The following is a 22,627-nucleotide window of genomic DNA, read 5'->3' on the forward strand; positions in this document are numbered from 1 at the left end:
CTACATAAACTATTTATTATTGAGCAATTATATTTCTTAATAGTAATTTGAATGATATTTATCATCGTAGTGTTTGTATATTTTTTTCGAAACTTTATTTAGTAATCTTACTCCTCAAGATACGATATCATACATGCTTAATACAACGTACATACGATTTAATAATACTTTACAACAATACTTCGTGAAAATTCAAATGAAATTGTTTTCCGTTTTACAACACCATTCTTAATTCTCTTCAATTTTCATTTATTTGCACATCTTCACTCAACGTTCGATGAAAAATTTAGTCTCATATTGCCAAGTTAGGAACTACCAATTATTTATATTATTAAATATACTTTTTGATCGTATACGAATTACGATCAAATAATCGATTTTTAAAGTGTGAACCCAAAAACCGACAATAAAACAAGCGAATATTTACAATGTTTAATTAATTAACTATTATTGGTTACTTTATAATCTACAAAAAATAAACAAACTTTACAATTATTACAAGACAAGAAACAATATAGTCCTACATAGTTTCGACATGATTTTAGTGTCTGAAAGAACACAATTCAACGATGTCAAATCAATGGGGAAACTATTAAATTTCATGAACTTGCTCGAATATCGTGCCAGGTGTATCGGACCCGTGAATTTAGTGTCCAATCCAATCACTGGATTTATTCATGCGCAAGGAATTTTGTCGAAGGAATTTATCATGTCAATTTGTATAAATTCAGAAATAATTTTTTTAAGCTCTTAAATATAACACTTAGTCGGTATGACGATGGCAGAAACCATATTTGAATTTTCTCCTACACGCTTTTTAATTTTCTCGTCGCAGTCGTTTTTGATATTCTTATAATATAAGCTTTGAGTCCTTTGTACGATTGAACTAATATTATTAGTGAAGTTTCACAACTCACAAATTGCAAGCCATTAATATTAATAAATTTTCGTGCATAGTTGTAATAAATTTAACAATAAAAGGGGCCAAATTCTGCAAACAAATTTTGCAAATTACCATTTGGTTATTTTGGAATTTACTCTACAAATATTTATTTCACTATTGCGGAATATTATTCGATTATTCCACAATAAGTAACATAAACTTGTAGAAATTATAAATAGTTGTAATTTATACCTGTTAATTCAGTATAAACTCAATTTTAACCACCCCCTATTATCCTAACAGAAATAAGGGGATCGATCAGTTCGTAGCGTCGATTATCTAATCGTAACGGGAATTTAGGACTCGTGCTGTTATGCTTCCTTGCCGAATTAACAATAGTTATTTTCTTTACTGTCATTCCATTCTTACTCATTTTCTTATTTCCTTTCATCTTATTTTAATCAACAAATTATCCTTATTATTGTTTAATCAATAAATATCTTCAAGTTTCAAGACATCTGAAACTTTTTTTAAATCTAATTTTAAATCTATCATTCATGTAAATTTTTTTTCATTGCAGTTTTCTTATTACAACCAACAATTATATAACAAGAGAAAAAAGAGAGAATATTTCGTATTCGTTTACGCATACGCATTCGTTCATCCAAATGTTTAACTGCCACGCGTGTTTTCAAAGAAATCTCTGTCAGGCCACGCGTACAGCAGTACCAAGCGTTCTCTGCTAAGTGCTCCAATCAATATTTTAATAACGCGAATCGCTCAAGCGATGGTCTCAAGAATGATCTTTCGTTTCATTTGTTCGCAATGCTAAAAACCATTAGCTGTTGTTGAATATAATGAAGAAAAATGTGGTATAGATTATTCCGACCAAATGGTTTCTTATGCCATCACAATTAGAAAAAGAACCAAATTTTTTTTTTTTATTTAATATTTCACACTTATAATTTGTCCAATTAGGACATTTGGTGGTATTTTTGGGCTGTTCGATTATCATGTGAGTGGCTACCCCCAGCGGGGTACCATCTTCGTGTTTGTAAGGTTATATCCTGTATGAAGAGTCAAATGGTGCAGAAAACTTGGCATTCAATCCTTTCTGGGAATTTCTGTTGTAAATGCTTTGACGATTTATAAAATTGCAACAAGAAAAAATATAAATATTAAAATATTTAGACAATTATTACAAAATTATTAGGATTTTCTGAAAATACAAAAAATCCTTCGAAAAAAATCCATTTCGACGGAATCAGCAGAACATCACCGTTCGAAAAAATGCTTCCGGAAGAAGCATTAGATACGCAAATAAAAGATGTCGAATGTGCCGAACAAAGGCACAAAAAAATTTGAAAAAAACAACAACTTATTGTCCAAATTGTCCCGACCAACCTCAGCTACGTATAGAATGCTTTAAAGTTTTACATTCTAAATAATTATCTTAAAAAACACCATTTTCGTGAGGTGTAAGTGCTGTTCGTGATAATTGTAGCTGCTGACTAAAGATGTCGCGCTGCTGGGGTACTGCTATTTTTCTTCTACTTTACATGCGTGGAAGAAAAATAGGATTACGGGCGCCAGGACTCGACTCGGTTCTCGGACGTTCGTAACCTAAGGCGCTAACCACTACGTTATCGTCATCCGGTAGAAGTTAGTGTCGAGTATTTGTTGTCAAGTGCCGCCACATTCGTATTTTTAGTTTATAACAATTCAACTATTATTACAATTAATTATTAATGAACAATTTGTTATTATGGAATATCTTTTCAAATACCTACGACGATCCTTCGTAAGTAATCAAATAAGCGACACCCGAATATGGATTACGTGGCCTGAACAGAATCTTTGCTGACACACGAATACGGGTGTCGTGACAGTCGACGTGTTAATGAGGTACTTTCGATTGCACTTCTAATTCATTAGTTTCTGTCCTTAAATCCTCAAAATTCCTAATCTCCTCAATACCAACTATAAAACGGTTGATGAGGAGCAGGTCTGGGTGGTTGTTGAAAACCTTGAGCGCTATAATGACTAGCGAAAGCTTGATGAGGATGTGCGTGAGCATGAGACTGCTGCAAACTCGTTGGTGGACTCGGAAGTCCAACTCTTCCTCCGCTAGAAATCGGAAGATTCCACGTTGGCGAAGAGTTTCCCTGACTCGCTTGCTGTTGTTGTTGCTGTTGAACCGGAGACACCGAACTAATCGGTAGATCGGCCGAAGCTAATTGTTCGGACGCTGGATTTGAGTTTCCAGAATTTGAACCCATCATGGTGACCAACGAGTTCGGTGTTGATGGAAGTTGATGACCACTGGCCTGTTGGTACGTTGAAGAGGAAGCTTCAGCTACTGAAGACATTTGATGGCTCATGTGAGTGCTGCTGGTTGACGATGTTGCTGGTAACAGCGAGCTGGGATAAGTTACCGATGCTGGAAGACCGTAAGCCGGTGTGGATCCGACAGATGAAGACAGACGAGTTGAATCCGAAGTTAATTGATGAGACATAGTGCTATGGTGAGAAGAATAAAGGTCTGGAACTGGAGAAAGAAAGATTGTATGTGGCTGAAGATTTCGTTGGTTTCTTGATTAGGGAGTGATTATATCTGAAATCTAAATTAAAGTGTGTTCGTGTTTCTGGTTTGAAAAACAAGAACAAGCACAAGATTTCAAAGAAAATATAAATTCTGTATATATTATACATGTACATACCATAAATATGAATTTGTAGTATATTCTTGACTTAAATTCTGTTAATTACACTATCCGAACTTTTCTGAACTCGAGTAGTGTTTTTGTAGTAAACTATATCTGCCCGTCATTAGATTCCTAATGAACCCGGCTGTACAGTGTATATTACATAAGTTGCATATCATTAGGTCCCTTATAAAGCACTTACCTCTTTTTTATCCTTTGCAAAATAGATTACTACTATATATTTACTACCACTTTACAAACCTAATCAAGTTACCGTTAAACATTAACAAGTTAAAACCTTTACGAAACGAATAGCGGAAATTGGAGCAGTTAAGAGTATTATTTATAAGTGTTAATATAATAGTGTTAATATAATAAAAAGTGTTAATATAATATTATTTATTATATATATTATATAAGAGCTGTATTTATACACTTCGATCTACATTGCAATCTATTTAGTTTACAAAAATATTTTAATATTAACATCATTTTAATGTTAATTGTACATCAAGGAGCGAAATTGATTTAAACATGACTGATCAGCGTTTTTAAATCATCCCTCCTCCCAAAAAAAAAAACAATAATTAAATAAATCGTCTTACCTTGACTCGACGAGAATGTGCTATCAGGTAAAGTTTGCCCATGAGAATGAGGATGGGGATGACCTGGTGGAACAGCAGTTGCAGCGTGTGGATGAGGCGCAGCAGGCGGATGTAAAACATAAGATGCTGCAGGATATGCGACTGAACTGACGTAACCACCAGAAGTTGAAGATAGCTGCTTCCTCAACCTGGCCCTTCTATTGCTGAACCACACTTGGATTCTGGCTTCAGTTAATTTTGTTCTCTGAGCTAATTCTTCTCTGGTATAAATGTCTGGATATTGTGTTCGTTCGAACGCCCGCTCTAGTTCGTCTAATTGATGAGCTGTGAAGGTCGTCCTGCTCCTGCGTTGTTTTCTTTTTAGAGGAATTCCTGGCTCGCTCTCACAATCAGACCCGGAACTCGTTTTACCTGGAAAATAAAATGTTTTGTATTGGTTTTGAGGCAATTTTTTATTGCACCATTGAAATTGGCATTTTTTAGTTCCTGACTTGAATTTAGTATCCTTTATTTTCTGTGATTCATTTTTGTTGGGACAATGTCAAATCAATCTTTGATAGTGTAGAGTACCATTGGTGAATTTATTCTGTCAGTGAAGACCTCGACATGCAGTTTTGCACTTTTAAATGATTCTATTTGTGAAAGTTTTTTAATATGAATATTACATAAATGATAGTCGTATCGTGACAAAGAAATCCAATCCCAGATTTTTAAATCGCCACGAATGAAATAAAGTGGTTGAGCTGCTTGAGGTTTCAGTATCTAATTTTATAGCTTAGAGATAGGTATTACATTTTTTATTGTTACCAAACGATAAATTTCAGTAGTAATTCGTGTGAGAGACTATGAAAATGCAAATGGTAACAAACTACATATACGAAAATTACACACTTTATGAAATTGAGTGTGCAAGTATGAGAATAAAGTAAGGGACGCGTCTAATAATTATTAATTCCGCGTGCACGTGTCACCTGCTCAGCCACGTCTCTGCAGGTGAATGCACGTCCTGGTTTATGGTTTGTTTTGCCGAGCAAGAGTTCAAAAGGAACCGCACTCCATTCCCATTCTGCTGCTTGTTTCACACTCGATTTCACGATCGACTTGTTTGCCGTTATATTACTCTATTTTATTCTTTTTTACTTCACGATTGAAATACTCTTTCATTTTGTTCTTGCTGTAACTTGCAGTGTATACTAACGTGTATATTCTATTTACTTATTTATTTATTCGAGATAAAAGGAAATAATGTTATCTGCATTTCAGAATATTATTAGGTATATATGGTATATATAACATGTGCAATTCACTTATTCATTTAAAAGAACAGAGAATTGTTATCCGTACTTAAAAAAAAATTGTAGTAGCTGACTGATGGTATTTTCATGTAAAATAATTCAGAATATGTAAATTAATACGCCAAACATGTATTTGACATTTATATTTTAAAAAATTGTAGGAAATATTATTGGCGATCTCTTCGTACAGAATAATTTACGCATTTAGTTAACACGCATTAGAGCAATACGACAAAAGTGTTAATAGAATGTGTAAAGAAAGATGTTTCGAACCTGGAATTACCATTATCGGAGAATTAAATAGACCGCGAGCACGAGCGAGTACAAGAAATATGATTTACTACAAGGACACTGAGCAACGGCAAGAAAAGTGACGAGTGATGACTGATGACTGATGACTGATGACAGTAGAAAAACACGTTCCAAGATCCTTTCCCTTCGATCGTCGAACGGAGACTGATAACAAGGATACGAGTACTAACCTCGACTAAACCAAATGATTCAACCTTCCTACGACTTAATGCGTTTCATTTGATGTTAATAAATTTTCACACTTTTCATGTCAATTATTTATTCATTAATACAGTGAGATTATTATTTAACTTTTCATCGATCATTCAGATTCATTTATTTGTTCATTAATGTATATTAATTTAGGAAAAACACAGTGATTAAATGCATGGTTTTGTATTACTATTGTTCAATGTCCATTTCATCACTTGACATTTGCTTTCACTTTAATACGACTAATTTTTTACGAAATAAATTGTTCCGCAACAGATTGCTACAAAATGAATCTTTCTACCGCTGGTTGTTCTTTCCAACAGAATTATTCTACCGCTTCACTCTACGAATCAATCAGCTCCGAACATTTCCATTTTTTCAACATTTACCACAAATGCTACGAAACAGGTCGTCTAACGAAAATTTACACTGACAATTTCGTCTGGGAAGTTTTAGCAATAAGAAGTGTCTCCGCAAAGCGATTAGTTCTTATTGTTGATAAAACTTTTGTAGCGGCACATGAGTAAAGAACAATTCAAATCATGTTGTTGTTTTGCCTCGGAGTATCAAGATCGTTAGGATACATGTAATGTAATAATGAATAAACTAATAATAATAATAAAACTATAATAAAAATAATAATAAAACAACCCGCCGACCAGTATAAATAAACAGACATGATCGCGAGCGAAACAGTATGTACCGAGTATCCAGGAATTAGCGATCAACATCTTCGAGATTGTCCGGTATCTAGTTATCGAGTTATCTGCGAGCACTATCATAACATACACTATCATCGCGAATACATTGAACGGACGTCTTTTGACAGTATTTATATTTATATTTATTTAATTTCATACACGTATGACTTAATATAAGAAGCCACTTACCATTTCCTGTTGTTATTTCCTGAAATAATATTTATTCAGCTCTGATCCACACAGTTACCACTGGCTTTTAAAAGATTGAAATATAAAACTTTTTGTATAAAACTTTTTATTGTTTTTTACCATTCCCTTCGCGATAATATCCATTTTTCTCTCTTTTCTTTTGTCGTTCGTTAAGTCCCCAGCATTCTTGTGGTTGGTTAAAGAAACGAAGGTCCTCGGGTGCTCGGTCGGTTGGTCGCATTTTTAGATTATCGTAGATTCATCATCGCGGAGCCGCGAAAGCAGAGACGGATGACACGCTTGTAAAAAGGAACGAGGTTGTTTCTTCCGGCGAACGGGTCGGCGAAACGTCTTGAAATCGTCGACTGGCTTTACACAGGCCGCGACTAATCGGCCGACGACGCCTGACGCCGAGACGCCCCGCGTTCATGCCCATTCGACACGGACTCTATTCCCGGACGGACCGCTTCTTCCCCTTTCCTTTCCTGAGTCGCGTCGTCTCGTTTCTCCTGTTCCGCGGGCTTCCGTGTCACTCTACATTCTGTTCACCTCTCTTCTCTTCCTTCTTTTCATTTTTTAGTTTTTAGTTTTATCGATCATATTTTTGAAAGATGAAAAGATTCGGCTCTAAGCAGATTTTGGGGACTTTTTGAACTTTCGAGTAGTCCATGCCACTTCGCCCTCTGTTCGCCTCTTTTCTTATGGGATTTTATGGGATTATTGGATTCTAGATTAGAAACATTTGTTGGGTACTACAATCGGAAACTATAAAGTACATGATAAGTATATTTTTGTAGACTTTCTGACTTTGATATTAGCTGATGATTTTTTATTTTTATTAATTCTATGGTTAAACGTAGAAAATTGTGAAAAGAAAGAAGAGAATACTTTTTATTTTGAGAACAGCGATGCAAGATGTTTCCAGAATCATGTTCTGAGAAAAATGTTTCTTACTAGAGATAATCGTACAAGTACTGTAAGTAATACAAAGAAGCAAAACAATCTTCGAACAGAAAATTCTTATAGTTCTTCTCGTCGAGTTCTTTGAAAAAGACGCTCATTGAGCAAGCAGTTTCATTTAAAAGTAGAAATCGGACGTTGCAAATTTGCAAAATCACGACAGAAATTACATATTTCATGGAACTAAGCGGCCACGAGCGGCTAGTAATTACCAAACTTTCGAACCCTGCATTAACCCCAAGGGGGTTGAGAGATTGCTAGTTTGCTGTTCGGCACGATCTTGCTACGTGGACCAAAAGACGTCGACCAGTACACGACACGTGTTATTTTTTCTCTTTTACGAAATACATAGTGCAACTTTATGAAAGAAAAGAACAACACAAACTCGGAAAAAAATTCTATTTTAATCGAACTTAATACCAAATTTTAGCGTATGAAAGTTTGGAATTTACTGAATCCTAAAAAGATTGCATTTATATACGTAAATATTAGGAAATTTAAATTATATATGAAAAGAGAAAATTCGTCTACATGGAAATATAAAAATATCTATTGAAGGAAAGGAATGTTTGGGAAATGTATACAAATCGGATTGATGGATGATATTAACATTAGAACTATCGGCTTTTGAAACGTAACTATCTCTACCAAAGCCAGACAAAATGACTAGTCTTTAAAAAATACGTAATAGTAGAATATTTTTATATTTATTGATCTATTATTATCTTAAAAAAGGAACTTCATGTTCTGAAATCATAAAAGCTATATAATAACAACTTTAACAATAAATACGAAGAATATTCAGTACTAAAACCTTTGGTAACAAGAATGTTAAAATAAATTTTCATTAGCAAATATAAGTATAATAGAATAAGAAGCGTAATAAGAATAAATAAAATACAAATATTACTTACTTTATTAGGTACAAAATTTATCATTCATCACATTTCTTACCAAATTTTGTTTCATTACAAAATTCGATGTTGGACTTGGACTTCCTTATTTAGGAAAAAGCGAAAAGGGCCTAAATTTTCTCAATAAGGAAATCCATTTCCAACATACTTTGTTTGAACATCAGATACCAGCCAAAATTTAGTTCCGAATTTGTCGGGTTTATTCGGTAAATATTGCGTAAATCTACATTTGGCTTTGGTTGGGAAAAGTAGCTCGTCTATTGTAATGTTTGCACCAGGTTTATAGCAATTCTGGCTATTTTCAATAAACTTATCCCATGCGGTTGATATTAGTGCAAATTTGTCATTTTTCAAACGTTGACTTCTATCATCTTTTTTGTCAAATCGAATAAATTTCGATATTTCGACAAACTCATTCCGACTCATTGTGCTGGGAAAGAAGCTTGGTACCCATTTTGTATTCTACAAATATGAAAGCTTCAAATTTTTCGCTTCGTATGTTCCCCATACAATATTCCAAGGAATGCTTTCTAGTTTGTTTCTGTAATGGTCCATTTTTTACCCAAAACTCGAGAGGCTTCTGATTTGATGCAAGATATTATACATTGCAACATATGGCTGTCAATTAGTAAGGAAGATGCGCTAATTACTTTATCTTCCATGATACTTATTTTGCATATCCTGTGAGCCGGATGTGTCTTTGAATATATTGTGCAAGCGCAATCTCTCAGAAGCTGACCCTTCTTGAATTCTTTTCCACTTGGTTCCGTTTACGGCAATTTCATCTGGACTAGCTTGTACATTTTCAGTTTCACTTTCAGAACTTGAAAACAGCCGAGCACGTCTTCTTTCGCGTACATTCAAAATGTTCTCTGACTCACTTAATGAGGACTTATTTTCTTTGTCACTAATGTCACTATTACTGCTATCACTACAATTTTCAATTTCTCTTTCCTCTGGTTCACTTCCTTCACACTCACAGAATTCACTATCCTCGATATCGATTCTTATATGCTGAATTCCTTCACACTCACAGAATTCACTATCCTCGATATCGATTCTTATATGTTGAGCTCGATTAATAAAAATCAACGTGTTTAAAGTTCGATTTTTATTGTTTTTATCGCCAACGGCAACGCGTTAAAGCTCGTTCCTGCCGGTAGATTAAAAAGAAAACCAAGAAACTGTATTTTCACAGTAGTTTGACAAGTACGAGACGTTCAATGGTCGGCGCCTTTTTAGGTTTCTCACCCCCTCCGTGGTAACACGTTGTTTTTGCCCTCCTCTTTTTGTTTTGAAAGGGCAACCGACCATCTCGAGCTGATCGACTTACAAATCTACGAGCAGTTTCTTCTCGTTTTGCTCTTTCATCTTTGCCGGCAAGCATTTCCGAATGACCCCACCGATGGACCACCGTCGGCTGTAAAACTTTCATTTGTCTTGTCGCTCGGACTCGAAACTACCCTTCGAAGTTGTGAGAAATTTTTGACGATGATTGTTACATTTTATCCTTATGTATTTAAGGGTTGTACAAAATACATCCAATTAGTTTCAATTTGTTCCAACTTGTTTGAACTTGTGGAAGCTTGGTGCATACTATGCGGTTAAGAGGAATTTAAAAATTCGGTACCTAAAAAAAGAAGAATTTTATGCCACTATTTCCCATAAAAGACACTTCTTCCACCTTTTTAAAACAGAAATCACTCGATTATCTCATTTTTTAAAGACATTTCGAAATTGTCATTAGAAAACAAATAACTGTCCATTTTCATTATTAATACATAATTATGAATTGTAAAATCAATAATTATTCTATTATCCTAAATTGAGTTGATCTCATTGCAAACAGCGCATACCTTCGTCTATAGTAAAGAACCTGAAAAAGTGAAAATCAAGTTCTTCGTACCTCAAACCCTTTTTATTATCCACGTATAAAAACTTCTAAGCTTTTACAAACCACTTATCCTGTCAGTTATGGCTCCAAATACTAATTGCTAATATTCGAATATCTGTATCTTGTCTAAATCATCGCTGACAACATAGTTGAGTAACCAAAGCGAAAGAAAGGATGAATATTTCAAGAATCGAGGGAATTTATCCAATGGTTTCGTGCATCAGATTCCAGTATCGAGCTATCGAACGTTTCGGACGTGCACGTGGGCATGTATAGGGCGGTGAGAAAATTACAGAGCCGCGTCAGAGCTACCGACTGTTCGCGTCGGCGAACGTTAACCGGTAATTTCAAAGATCGAGAAACGCGGGCCTGATTAATGGCGCGACCATTTAATTTATTCATTCACCGTTGCAAGGAAGAACCGGACCACGAATCCTTGGTGGTCTAACGCGGCCAGCTGATGGGGCGTGCCGATGCCGCGATCCATCTTTCTTTCGACTATGTATCGTCGTGTTCCACTTCACGATCCTACTCGCTCGCGGCGATTATATCGCGTTTTGCGCTGTTTCCACTTTCTTTTCTGTCTATTTCTTTATTATTCTTTCCTTTCTCTTTAAATCTTCCACGTAGGTAAAAGAAAGATAAATTCTCGCGTGATCGCGGAAGTGTTTCGTTAACATCTTCTTTTTAACGTTTTCTTTTTTTCCTTTTTCATCCGGAGAGTTAAATGTTCGTGTAATGTATCTGTACATGTAAAGGAATAGGGAAATTCCATGGAAGGAAGCGTGGATTGTAATTTGTCGCTTTGATAATTTTATTTTGGCGGGTAAAAGCTTGTGAATTCTTGGAACTTATCATAAGTGGATCGCGACAATAAGAGCTTTAGATATTAGAACGAAGTTCAAGAAAATGAGGAAATCAGGATCGTAATTTCTCGTTTTAGTCATCTTATTCTACCGTCTAACTTGGGAATTGTCAAATACTCTTTTTGATTGCACTATTTTGCAAATAGCTGAGCGTAAGTTGCAATCGTATTATGTATAAAGTGAGTTGATTATAACGTGTGTGTGTGTATATTTAATAATATAACGAGTGGATGAATTTGTAATAGTCAGTTGTATTGAAATTGGTACAGGTACAAGAGACACTGTACGCCACTTATAATCGTCGCTTGCTCAATGTTATTATGCCGATCGAAGAAAGGATAACAATAATCTCCTAGGGAACACGTTTATACATTTATATCGACGGACGTTACCACAAGAAGTTAACCTTCTTATGTAACTCAGGCTGAAGATTACAAGAAACAGCAGTAACAATCTGTCCCGATTTCATTTGCCTCTAGACCTTGTAAACTAAAAAAATCGTTCTTATTCAAAGGCACAATAATATGATTGACTGCCATTTTCCCAATAATGAGCGAACCAATAAATTTCTTTCAAATTTTATATACATATAAAACAGATGTTTATCTAATACTAGGATTATCTTAATAGCTTTCTTTCATGATTTTTGTAGACGCCATCATCGTAAAATATATCTTTCTTTCGTGTTATTCTAGTAGAAACATTAAAGACGTATGTTGAGATTTGTGTGTACAGACTACGGGATAGATGAAGAATTTTTTCACTTTTTCTGCTTTGAATAAGTAACACAACGTCAGTTGTGGTAGCGAGTAAGAATGGAAGATTTCTTAAAACAAGCACCAACCTAACCCAAGCAATAACCTAAATAATAATAAAAAATAATTGCATAAAATCTACTCTGTGTCTTCCTGAAATATGACCAAAGATATGTAAACAATTTTACACTTCCTAGTCCACGAGTATATAATAATTTTGTGTCCCAAATGGCACCTAAGGTGACGCTGTCGTCGCGATGCCTGCAAATGGGAATATCCCACTTGAAGATTCTTAGAATCTGGAACATAAATTCTAACTGAAACACAAACCAGTTCTTCGCGGGATAATTTTTATAACTTTATTTCACAAAATCAGGTGTACCTGCGATTGAGGTGAAACATAAAATGAAGGAAAACGGCACTACACGACCGCCAAGAAATTCTTTTTTTTTCAAATCTTCCGCTGATGATTAAAGAGCCTCGAGAGGAAAGTTTCAGCGTCGAGTGCGAATTAACTGCGAACTACTCGCTAAGCTCCACTTTTGATCCCCTTCGGTAATTGCCTGCGTGGTAATTTTCCCTCAGTTGGAATATTACGTTGCGCAGGAAGCTGTTACCTTAATGGTCGCTTTTATCGTGGACACGTTTCTTCTTTCTTGTTTCTTTTGCTCCTCCCGTCCCACCTTCGAAACGGCGAATTTTTCGTGCGCGATCGCAAAATCTGCCGTGGAAATGTTATAAGCCGATACACCAACGATAAAATTCTACGCACGCGAGTTGCCTCGGCTAACACCGCGTTCCACTTTGTCGACAAATTGCCTCTGCTACTGGGCGTTCCTCGAGATACCACCAGTTTTCAAGATAAAACTCGAACGAGCTGAATGAATATTAAAATCGATTAAATTTCAGCCTTCAAACTGGGAAATAGGCAATATTTATGCTTCGAGATTATTGAAATTTTGCAAGATTCGAGATTGCGATAGTTTCAATGTATCCTACATAGAAATAAATTTTTGATTAAATGTGAATGAATTTCAAATAATGTACAGGAGGAACTAAAGATAACAGATTTCACCCTTCGAGGTGAAAATAGGCAATTTCGATTATACACGACAGTTTCAATTTTATAAAATTTAAGCTTGTATTATTTTTATATTTAAATAGAAATTATAAATGTAGGAATGTTTATTATAAATTAACAGACAGCATTACCACGTTCACTTTTCCTTTAACAAACCTTGGTAACGCTCACAACACTCCTTGACAACATTAATATATCTTAACAACGTTTATAAACAATCAGCCACGTCTTTCGCTAACGTCACACCATCCCACATAAATATTTAGGTAAATATAAAACACTGGAGACAAATGTCAAAATAAGAAAAATGTGTAGTTTGGAAAGAAATATTCTGCCAAAGTGACTAAATGACGCCGATTGGAAGTATTATAAAATTCGAGGGTGTTTCCAGGATATCTTGGATAAATACGAAGAATAATGTCCCTGTTATTCGCGAAGAAAATTAGGGAATGCAAAAAGGGCCCGGCCGATTCAATTTCGAGGGACCTCGCATAACGAGGGCCCCGAGGACCAAATTATGAGTCGGTGTTGTTATAATCTAATTTTGCACGGTGGCGCTGTTACGGGAATATTTGCGAGAGGCTAATTCACTGATTCACCTGGATCATCAATCTTGGTCAGACTGGCTGGGAAGAGACACCGAGTGTCCGGTGTGCTCTCGATCAAAGGAGTTTTTGCCAAAGCGATTGGAAAGGAATACACCGTGTTTAATATGCAATTTTCCTTGTCAGTGATTATCAAAGAAATTATCCAGTTCAAGATTGGAATGTGGTGAAATTATAAAAACTTGTCGAACAACCGTAGTATGAACAACTAATTCTACTAATAATATTTCGGGATTAACAATTCTTTCTCGTACATTGTTTTCTGAATTCATGAAAAAATATCTTTCAGTACTAATTTTCAAAATATTTATTAGAATCAGAATATAATTATTTCTAATCTTTTGATCAAAATATTAACCATATAATTTCAGATACATATTGGGCCAAAGTGCTAATTATTTGTTAAAAAATTGCATATAATGATATTCATCGTGTATTTTATAATTATATTTGAATTAAAGATGAGCGCAATTTTGAACTAAGAATTAGAATCAGAATTCTAAATTAATTATTAATTTAAGTGTTTTCATCAGACAATCAATTTTTTCTTTTTATACAGAAGAAAGCTTAATTGATACTTACCATCACGATCGCCAAGTTTAGTTTCATCCTCGGGGTCGCGACCGCGCAATAGTCTTGAGATCGCCGAGACACTTGGAGCGCTAGTTCGGTCGCAAATTCCTTCCTTTATCAATCTGTCGCGTATCTCCCACGAGAATATTCCCGGATTATCACGTTTGTACTCTTCGATTCTACTCTCTACTTCTGGCGTGGCGACTCTAGGCTTGCTGCCGCCGATCACGCCAGGCCTAATGCTTCCGGTTTCTTGGTAGCGGTTCAAAATTTTCGAAACACACCCATGAGATACTCTTAGCTGTCTATTTGAACAAACAAGCCACAAATTAATTTTTGAATTCATCATAGTCGAGTTATCAACCTTGTTATACGTTGCTTCGTTAATCGGCGTTTCGTCAACATTGCAGTTCATTCCACCGCGGTTATTCGGAAAAGTTTGATAACCCGATCGTGAAAGTCGCACATTAGTTACAAATGAAGTGTTATTAGAACTTTCTTGAAATATTTCTTCGACACATGGCAAGGTTAAATATCTCAAAAAAGTCACGATAAGTTAGAACAGATGTAATATTTTTTAAAAAATAGAGCACAGTAAACGTCTCAAGAAAAGATATCTTTTTAAACTCCTAAGAGGGATTTAAAAAGGGAAGTAGGACGAGATTTTAGTCTATAAATTTCGAATTGAGAAGATTATTGAGGTTTCCACCTCGAAATCACACAGGGTCTGACCCCAGCTGCAGCCATTTCCACAATTTTTAGTCGGATATGATTTGGTAAAGGTCTCCCATTTATGAAGACACCACCAAGTTGGTTAACGCGTCCTTGACCTGGTATCGATCCCAAATCTACAAAGAAGAACGCATGGAATTAAAAAAAAAACTTTAAGAAATCCATACTAAACTATCGTTTCATTTTACACTACGTTCCTAATCTATCAAATGCAATTCTAAAAAACGTTAGCTGCATTAAATAAATTAGAAAAGTCTCATCAATAGACTGTAAATTTTTACACGTCTATGTAAGGTGTAAAACGCAAAGTTATACATAAAATATCATAAATAAAATAAATAATATAAAACATTAGAAAATAAGACATTCTATTCAAATTTTATTTCTTCGTCCTCGATTCATCAATGTCTTAAGTATCTTATTAGTTTCCTTCAAAAATTTCATATTATCTCGATTTTCTTTCATCTTGGTTCCGTTCATTTCAAATTCAATCACACGTCGAGCATAGACATTTCTAACAAAAGAACTGTATTCTCTCTCTCCCCCTCTCTTATCATTTAAGACTACCAACATTGTCTCCCGAGGCAGAAAGGATTCGCGGATCGAAGGTCGATTGCGAAATCGCGGAATTCTTTTGTGTTGTTCTTGCTCACGCGAACCAGCCGAGAGAACAGTTACTCGATGCAGAATAAAGAGAAACTCGGATCTATCGTTCCGCCTTCACCTCCACGTATTTCCTGTGTATTCCATCGGGAGGGGAAACAGGACGAAAGGGGAGACGCGATAGAAAAAAAGAGAGGAAACCGACGAAGAAGGAGTTGCAATAGACTGGCGCGAGCAGTCACATAAATAACGATAAGGCCAATGAATCTAAAGGGTTTACGACGCACAACACTGATAGCGTGTAATTTGTCCAGTTCACCGTAATCTATGTCGCGCGATCGCGATCGGAAACAACTGCTTGCATTGCGATTTCTTTTCGTCGCGACTTTCTGACGCGTACTCTCTAACGCGCTTCATTTCTCTGACAGTTGCCTTCGATCACTTGAGACAGTCTTATTAATAAGTTAAAGCGCAAATTGGATAAAACTTGAAATATAAGTAATTATTTAATTGTTTGTATATTAATGGTATACTCCGTGATATTTGCAAGTGTATCAATAGGACAATATTTAAATTGGTAAATTCGCAACTAATTTTCGGGGAAAAAGTTTAAATCTTTTCTATAGACGTACGTTATTGACAACAAGTTTGGAATCGTTAAGTGTTCCAATAGAAGACGAAAATTTAAATAAAAAAATCAATTTAAAATATTAGAGAACTCTTCGGTAAAAATTTTGTCAAAATAGGAAATGTTCTCATTGATATTCGTAGTACTATCTTCAAATTGATAATAAAATTAGGAGTTGATTCTATGTAGATGCAATTGAGGAAGTAATTCCAAACAGTTGTCTGACCGTGAAATCTAGATCTACTTACATCAGTCAGCGAATCTTGCGCTATATTTGAATAAGTAGAGTTCTCACTGAATTGGATTGAATATTCTGGTCACATAGATCAAAGTGTTAAGAAATACACCATACATGTGTGACTCACTTTTGTGACACAGTAACGAGAGGAAAAACGAGGTGGCCGACGATGGAAGATCGTCGATGCGAGACACGAAGAAAAACGAATTATCATTATTATTGTCGTTCGTTTAATATTCCCAGATCCACTCACTTGGTAATTATCTATCTATCTAGCTACAGCAGGGAGCTGACATTGGAAAAAATCTTCACACGCTCGAGTAGACACTTCGATCGTAATTACATTTTTTTGTGCTGTTGACCACATTAGCAACCACACGATTTTTATCCTTTTCAATGGAAACTTCTTGTAATATCTACATATGTATTATGGGAAACATTTCTGATAAATCGTGAAGGATTCTAAGGAATCAACGTACGTCTGCGACTTTAACGACTTTTACTCTTAATTCTGACTCTGCTTAATGAATGTAAAATTGATGATACCAGTTAATGTTTCGTAAGGTAATATTTTACTGCGAACCTCTGCAAAAATCAATTTCCCTTTTCTGCGTTTTATTGAGCAAATTTTGCTTTAAAAAAGACTCTGAAGAATGTTTTTTTTTTACCAAGACTATTCGAAACATTACACTAAAGATACTGATTCGTCTTTGTATAAATTTCGACATACTACTAAAGCATAAATATTGTTAAATATTAATAAAACTGAGGGAAAACGCTGTAGGATTTTTTTACATTAAAATACCAAAGAAAAGTCGGAAGACACGGTTCTACAGTAAAATATTCTGTTAGGAACTTCTGACGAAACTTGATTTTTATGTATTTAAAGACAATTATGTTTCTGGTAAATTTTTGAAATAAGGCGAAACTTTGAAAACATCCAATAAAGTGAATTAAGTTTCAAACGAATTATTACCATAATTATGAACAAAATATCGGAACAATAGAATGAAAGGAAAAGCGCACAGAGCGATAGATGAGGGTCACCTGTAAAAGGAAGCGATCCTTTACAGGTAACGAAACTCCCGATTTTCTTCGCTTTCAATTTTTTCTAGGGCGTTAGAAATTCGTGAGTTTTTCGAGGGGATGGCGAGAAATCGCATACCTGATCCTTCCAAGCGGAAAACCCGCGGAAAAAGTTAATTGTTAAACAATGTTTCTAATATTGTTGATTAGAAATTTCCCACGGTGTTAGCTAGATCAGGTTACTTCGACGGGGAAAGAAGAGGAACTGAACCAAAGAATCGACGTTCACGTAACGAACCAACGAAGAAAAATGCGCCAAGCAACCGGAAAAAAGGCGAAACGACGGTTTTGATTGCGCAGAATCGGTTGCATAAGTCGAGTTATGCATCGAGCGTACTCGACAACCGAAAAATGATGGGGATGAAAAAAACTAGTGTTCTTAATTCTTGGGCTGATTAAGTCAATTTTTCATAAGTGGATTTTGTTAAATTGTTTTATAGATGAATTTCAATTATTATTTAAGTTCTTTTATTACATCTTACTATTTGGATTATTGTCTCTATTTTATAAAATTCAATGGCCGAAGAAATTATTCTGAAAAATATACGTTCGTGCTTACTAATGAGGGAATTCGTTTTACGAATGCACCGCAACTTTTTTCTTCTTTGATTCTTGCGATTTAGGAAGAGTTGAGAAAGCTGGTGTTTGCTAATAGTTAGACCAATCGGAGCCATTGTTATTCAGTGAATTTTGTTAAATCCTTCTTTAGTTGAATTTCTATTACGTTCATTTATGCTGCTGCTCGATAATAAGAGATTAATTTTATGACGTGTTGAAACAGACGATGTCAGACTCAATTTAACGTTTGATCTTGATTCTACTTAAAGAATGTAGAATAATGTCCAGGAAATTTTCTCCACTTTTCTATTTCAAGTAAAACGGAGTTTTTAGTGCAACGAAATTCTCCGAGTTCTCTCTTAAATTTCCCCGATCACAACTTGCAATTCCAAGTCTGATATTCCACAAATCTCGCTAACGACTCCTCTAAACATTCCAACTGTTGTTCAGTTTCAATCTTGCTGTATTTGATTGATCGAAAATCTCTACGGCCACAAATCCTGTCTAGTTAAAATGTACTTATATTTTAAACATGGAAACAGAACTTTTAAAAAATATCAGTCTAATATCTCTCTTGGTGTTGAAAAATGATCCACAAACTGTTTTGTAATAAAGTATATTTTTTTTTAGGGGATATAAAGTTTATTGAGTCCAAAAATACAGTTTTAGGTACATATTCACAATAAACGGTAAATTCTTGTAATGGTATGTTAGGCAAAGGTACCGATACGCAGCGGTATGACGTAGCCATGCTGTATTATGTGTCGGCGCTTTACATTTTTCGTTGTATAATACAATTTTTGGGTTTAAGCCGCTGAGGAGCGCAGCTTTTTTATGTATTTTTTTTTTTTTTTTTTCTGTCCTGAAAACTTGATCGCAAAACAGGACGCTTCGGTGTAATAAAGTATATCTCACGTGAGTCTCGTGAAAAGAAATTTACAATTTAGGTTACTTCCCATAGACTTTTTTAGGTAGATCAGTAGTTTCTTTAGAACTTTATAGTTCTATAGAAATATAGTTCTATAGTTTATTAGTAAGAAAAATGTTCAATACAACATTTTACTAAGAAAAATTATAAATTGAAAAATGAATTTACAGATAGCTGGAAGACAATTATAAGTAACGATGAATGCTATATCGAATGAATAATATATAGAAATTTCAATTGAAACAATTGACTGTATTCCTTTCGGAGAATTTTTCGAACAATTCAACACTTTAGTTGAAAATAAGAAGAAAATTATGAATGACGAAGGAAGCTAGCCAAATTGGAATTTGATGCGTTTATGGGAAATTGACGAGTTGATTTATCAATTCACTCGTAACTCTATTGCCATTGAAATCGTTCTTGCAATTAATTTTCAATAAAGGAAGCAGGATTTCCGAGAAATATAAATTGCCAGGGAACACCAGCTTTTACTTCTCACGGCTGCCCGCGCGTTTCAACATTCTATAAAATAATAAACGATTACCGATGGGACGTACGCGTAATTGCGAAAACGCATCCGCAACATTATTAATCTCCCAGGAATGTTTAATTACACGTTACGCGCCCGCTAAACGCTTCCATTTTGCATACAAGCCGCGGGAGTACGATTCGGTGACTAATCGTTGCATGCAATTAAACACCGTGCGTAATACCAGACAGTGACAAATGATCGGCTACTGTCCAAGCAAATGACAAACAAGAATGCGAAATTCACAAGCAACCTCTTTATTTGCATCCTGATGGTACATATTGTATAATACTTTTCTTTCTCGGCGCGTTTGATTGCTTTGGGCGGATAGTTTATGCATTTGTAGAAAATTTAAGACGCAAAAATACATAGAATACGTCGTAATTTGCAGAGGATACGAAATATCCAAAGTATAGTATACACTATAATACTTAATAGAAAAATGTGAAAGGAATCTCGTCTTAGATTTCCTTATTTTAATTACATTCATGAAAGCATCAAATTGCGTAAACACCTGCAGTCCAGTTATAGTTAGTTACATAGAATTCTGTATATCGATTTCTATTTTATTGCAGATTACATTTCTGTTCTTTGATTAATTACAGTTAATTCGAAACTCTCGTGAGATCCGAGATTGGACGCCAGGATGGTCAAATGGGAGGTTCACCGCGTGGAAAAGTATGAAAATTTACGAAGCTATGAACGAGAGACGGAAAGTTTATTTTTGAAAGTTTCGAGGAGAGCAGCTCGTGAAGTCCTCCGCATCGGCAATTTTCTGAGCACGAAGGCCAACAATGCCGGACAAGTTTGACAATTACACGGTCCATTTTCGATTTCTCGACATGAGCAGCCAGGGGAAGAAATCTTCTGGTGAATCCCGAACGACTTTCTAATTATCTCATAGGTAACTGACATAAACTCGAGTCACGGACACGTACAAGTTTGTAACAGACATTCACGGCAAAATAAAAATCAGTTTTTAAAAATAATTTAGTTAAAAAAAAAAAAAAGTAAGAAATAAAATACAATAAAATATACTGAAGCTATGAACTTCAATTAAATACTGAACGAATTATTAATTGTAATCTGTAAATTGTAATAATTCCTTTTTGTTCTCATTCCGAATAATTATGGTAGTAAGTTTATCTTCAAAGTGTAAAGCTAAAGACTTAAATGTACGAATAATGTTCAAAGAATACTCAGGCTCACGAAGATTTCTTTTAGCGAAAGAAAAAATGGTTGAAGGCGCGTAAAATCGTAAAAACGACAAGAAGTATTTGTGAGCGACGGCAAACCCGTCAAAAGATATATTTCATTATTTATGGCGGTCATTAATGGTACTGTTCCGGTTTTCTTGAGTCAGGTAAAGTTATATATCAATGCTCGTTCAATGTCTTACAGGACATCCGAGTCCGGAAGATCTTTTTTGTGAATGGTAAGATTGTTGTCTACAATGCATCTCGATTGCATAATACTAATCTAACTTTGGGACGACATTGTATATCTCAACCGTTGCACGAATCTCTTAGAAATGTTTTTAATATCTTCACTCGATCATCTTTTTAGTTATCTATTCATTTTACTAAATTTTTATAATTAACTCCAATCAAAGTATGCCTCGCTAGCATGCTTAATTCTCACTTCTACGTACTTTTTTAACGCTGGAAATTCTTTTACGATACCTCAAGGGGAATGGACGAGAAATAATTTTGAGAAAATCGCTTATCTTCTTTTGAAAATCAAAAATTCACAAACAATGATATTTGTTAAAGAAAATAATAATTTTCGATGATTCGAGAGTCGAGATAATCCGATTCTTTTTCCGAGTATTAGAGGAATTTTTCGTTTCAACAACTACCTCCAAATTTATTAATACCCTTGTGCGCGCTAAAATTTATCTTATCCAAACTTCAGGGGAAACTGTTGATAAACCTCTTACCTTGAAAAGGGTATCCAGTAAAACAAGGTCGCATCATTGAGAAGTTTGTTGTCACCGTCATCTCAGCGCGGTTGCGCCTCCTCTCATGAAACCCAACAAAAGTTCTCCCTCCACTGCTCCTGGCTGCGCAGCAGCATTCACAAAAATTAAAAACTGTATCACATGGCAATCGAACGAACACAGTGTATCCCACTGAACCTCCAGTTTTGCTGGAGCTGACGAACTATCACTCAAAATCCGAGTTCGTACGTATCCTCACCGTCGATCAGGATCAACCAGACACCACTATAGTTCTACGGTTGGACTAGACCTGGACAGGTCGGTTCTCTGATCCTGACTAGTCTTCTGAACCACTCGCCACCGGGATAACTAACGCTTGGCCACTCCCATTCAGGTCTTCTTGAAGGTAGACGATAGTGGGGAAACTTTGTGGCCACCAGTCGGCTGCTCTCAGCTCGACACCGAGGAAAACGTGCTCGAGCCGCTTTCATATCTGTTTCTCAGCAATCGTCGACCAATCCATGCTTTCACAGGCTTTACTGGTCGCGCCCCTGAAGGCACGCCCAGTAACGTAACAGCGAAAATCAACGGGGAAGGACTGTGGAGACCATGCTGTCTTTCAGAACGCTGCTCCTTTTTCAGATATCTCGTGGTGGGGGCAGATTCGATGAAATGACGGAGGTTTGGACAATGTTTGGTTGATGCGAGAGGGTGGACGGAGTTTTTGTGGATGATTGGTGATCAGGATAATTGGTGCGAGGGTGGGTTTTAAGGGATGCGATATTTTGGGGATGGAAATTCCTTGAGATAGAGGCAAATGTGTGAACTTTTATACGAAATCACTGAGCGGTAATTG

General features: G+C 35.5%; 1 protein-coding gene across 1 annotated transcript; it reads right to left on the reverse strand.

Annotated features, from left to right (window-relative positions):
* Positions 1-88: 88 nt before the first annotated feature.
* Positions 89-22,088, reverse strand: LOC117155380 (segmentation protein paired). The gene is made up of 5 exons (XM_033331289.2): positions 21,772-22,088; positions 15,240-15,378; positions 14,540-14,835; positions 4,194-4,604; positions 89-3,431 (listed from the first exon to the last, which is right to left on the reverse strand). Exons 1-5 carry the CDS (start codon positions 21,830-21,832, stop codon positions 2,854-2,856), a joined length of 1,485 nt encoding a protein of 494 aa, XP_033187180.1. The 5' UTR covers positions 21,833-22,088; the 3' UTR covers positions 89-2,853.
* Between the last annotated feature and the right edge of the window lie 539 nt (positions 22,089-22,627).

This window comes from Bombus vancouverensis, chromosome 12, assembly GCF_051014615.1.
Source record: "Bombus vancouverensis nearcticus chromosome 12, iyBomVanc1_principal, whole genome shotgun sequence".
NCBI classification, from domain to species: Eukaryota; Metazoa; Arthropoda; class Insecta; order Hymenoptera; family Apidae; genus Bombus; species Bombus vancouverensis.

Excerpts from the sequence above, each read along its gene's own strand:
- LOC117155380 (XM_033331289.2), bottom strand. The coding sequence starts at position 21,832 with ATGACGGTGACAACAAACTTCTCAATGATGCGACCTTGTTTTACTGGA. Across the intron at positions 14,836-15,239 it reads AGACCCTGTGTGATTTCGAG|ACAGCTAAGAGTATCTCATG; the intron begins GTGGAAACCTCA and ends TTGTTCAAATAG. Across the intron at positions 4,605-14,539 it reads TAAACTTGGCGATCGTGATG|GTAAAACGAGTTCCGGGTCT; the intron begins GTAAGTATCAAT and ends TTTATTTTCCAG.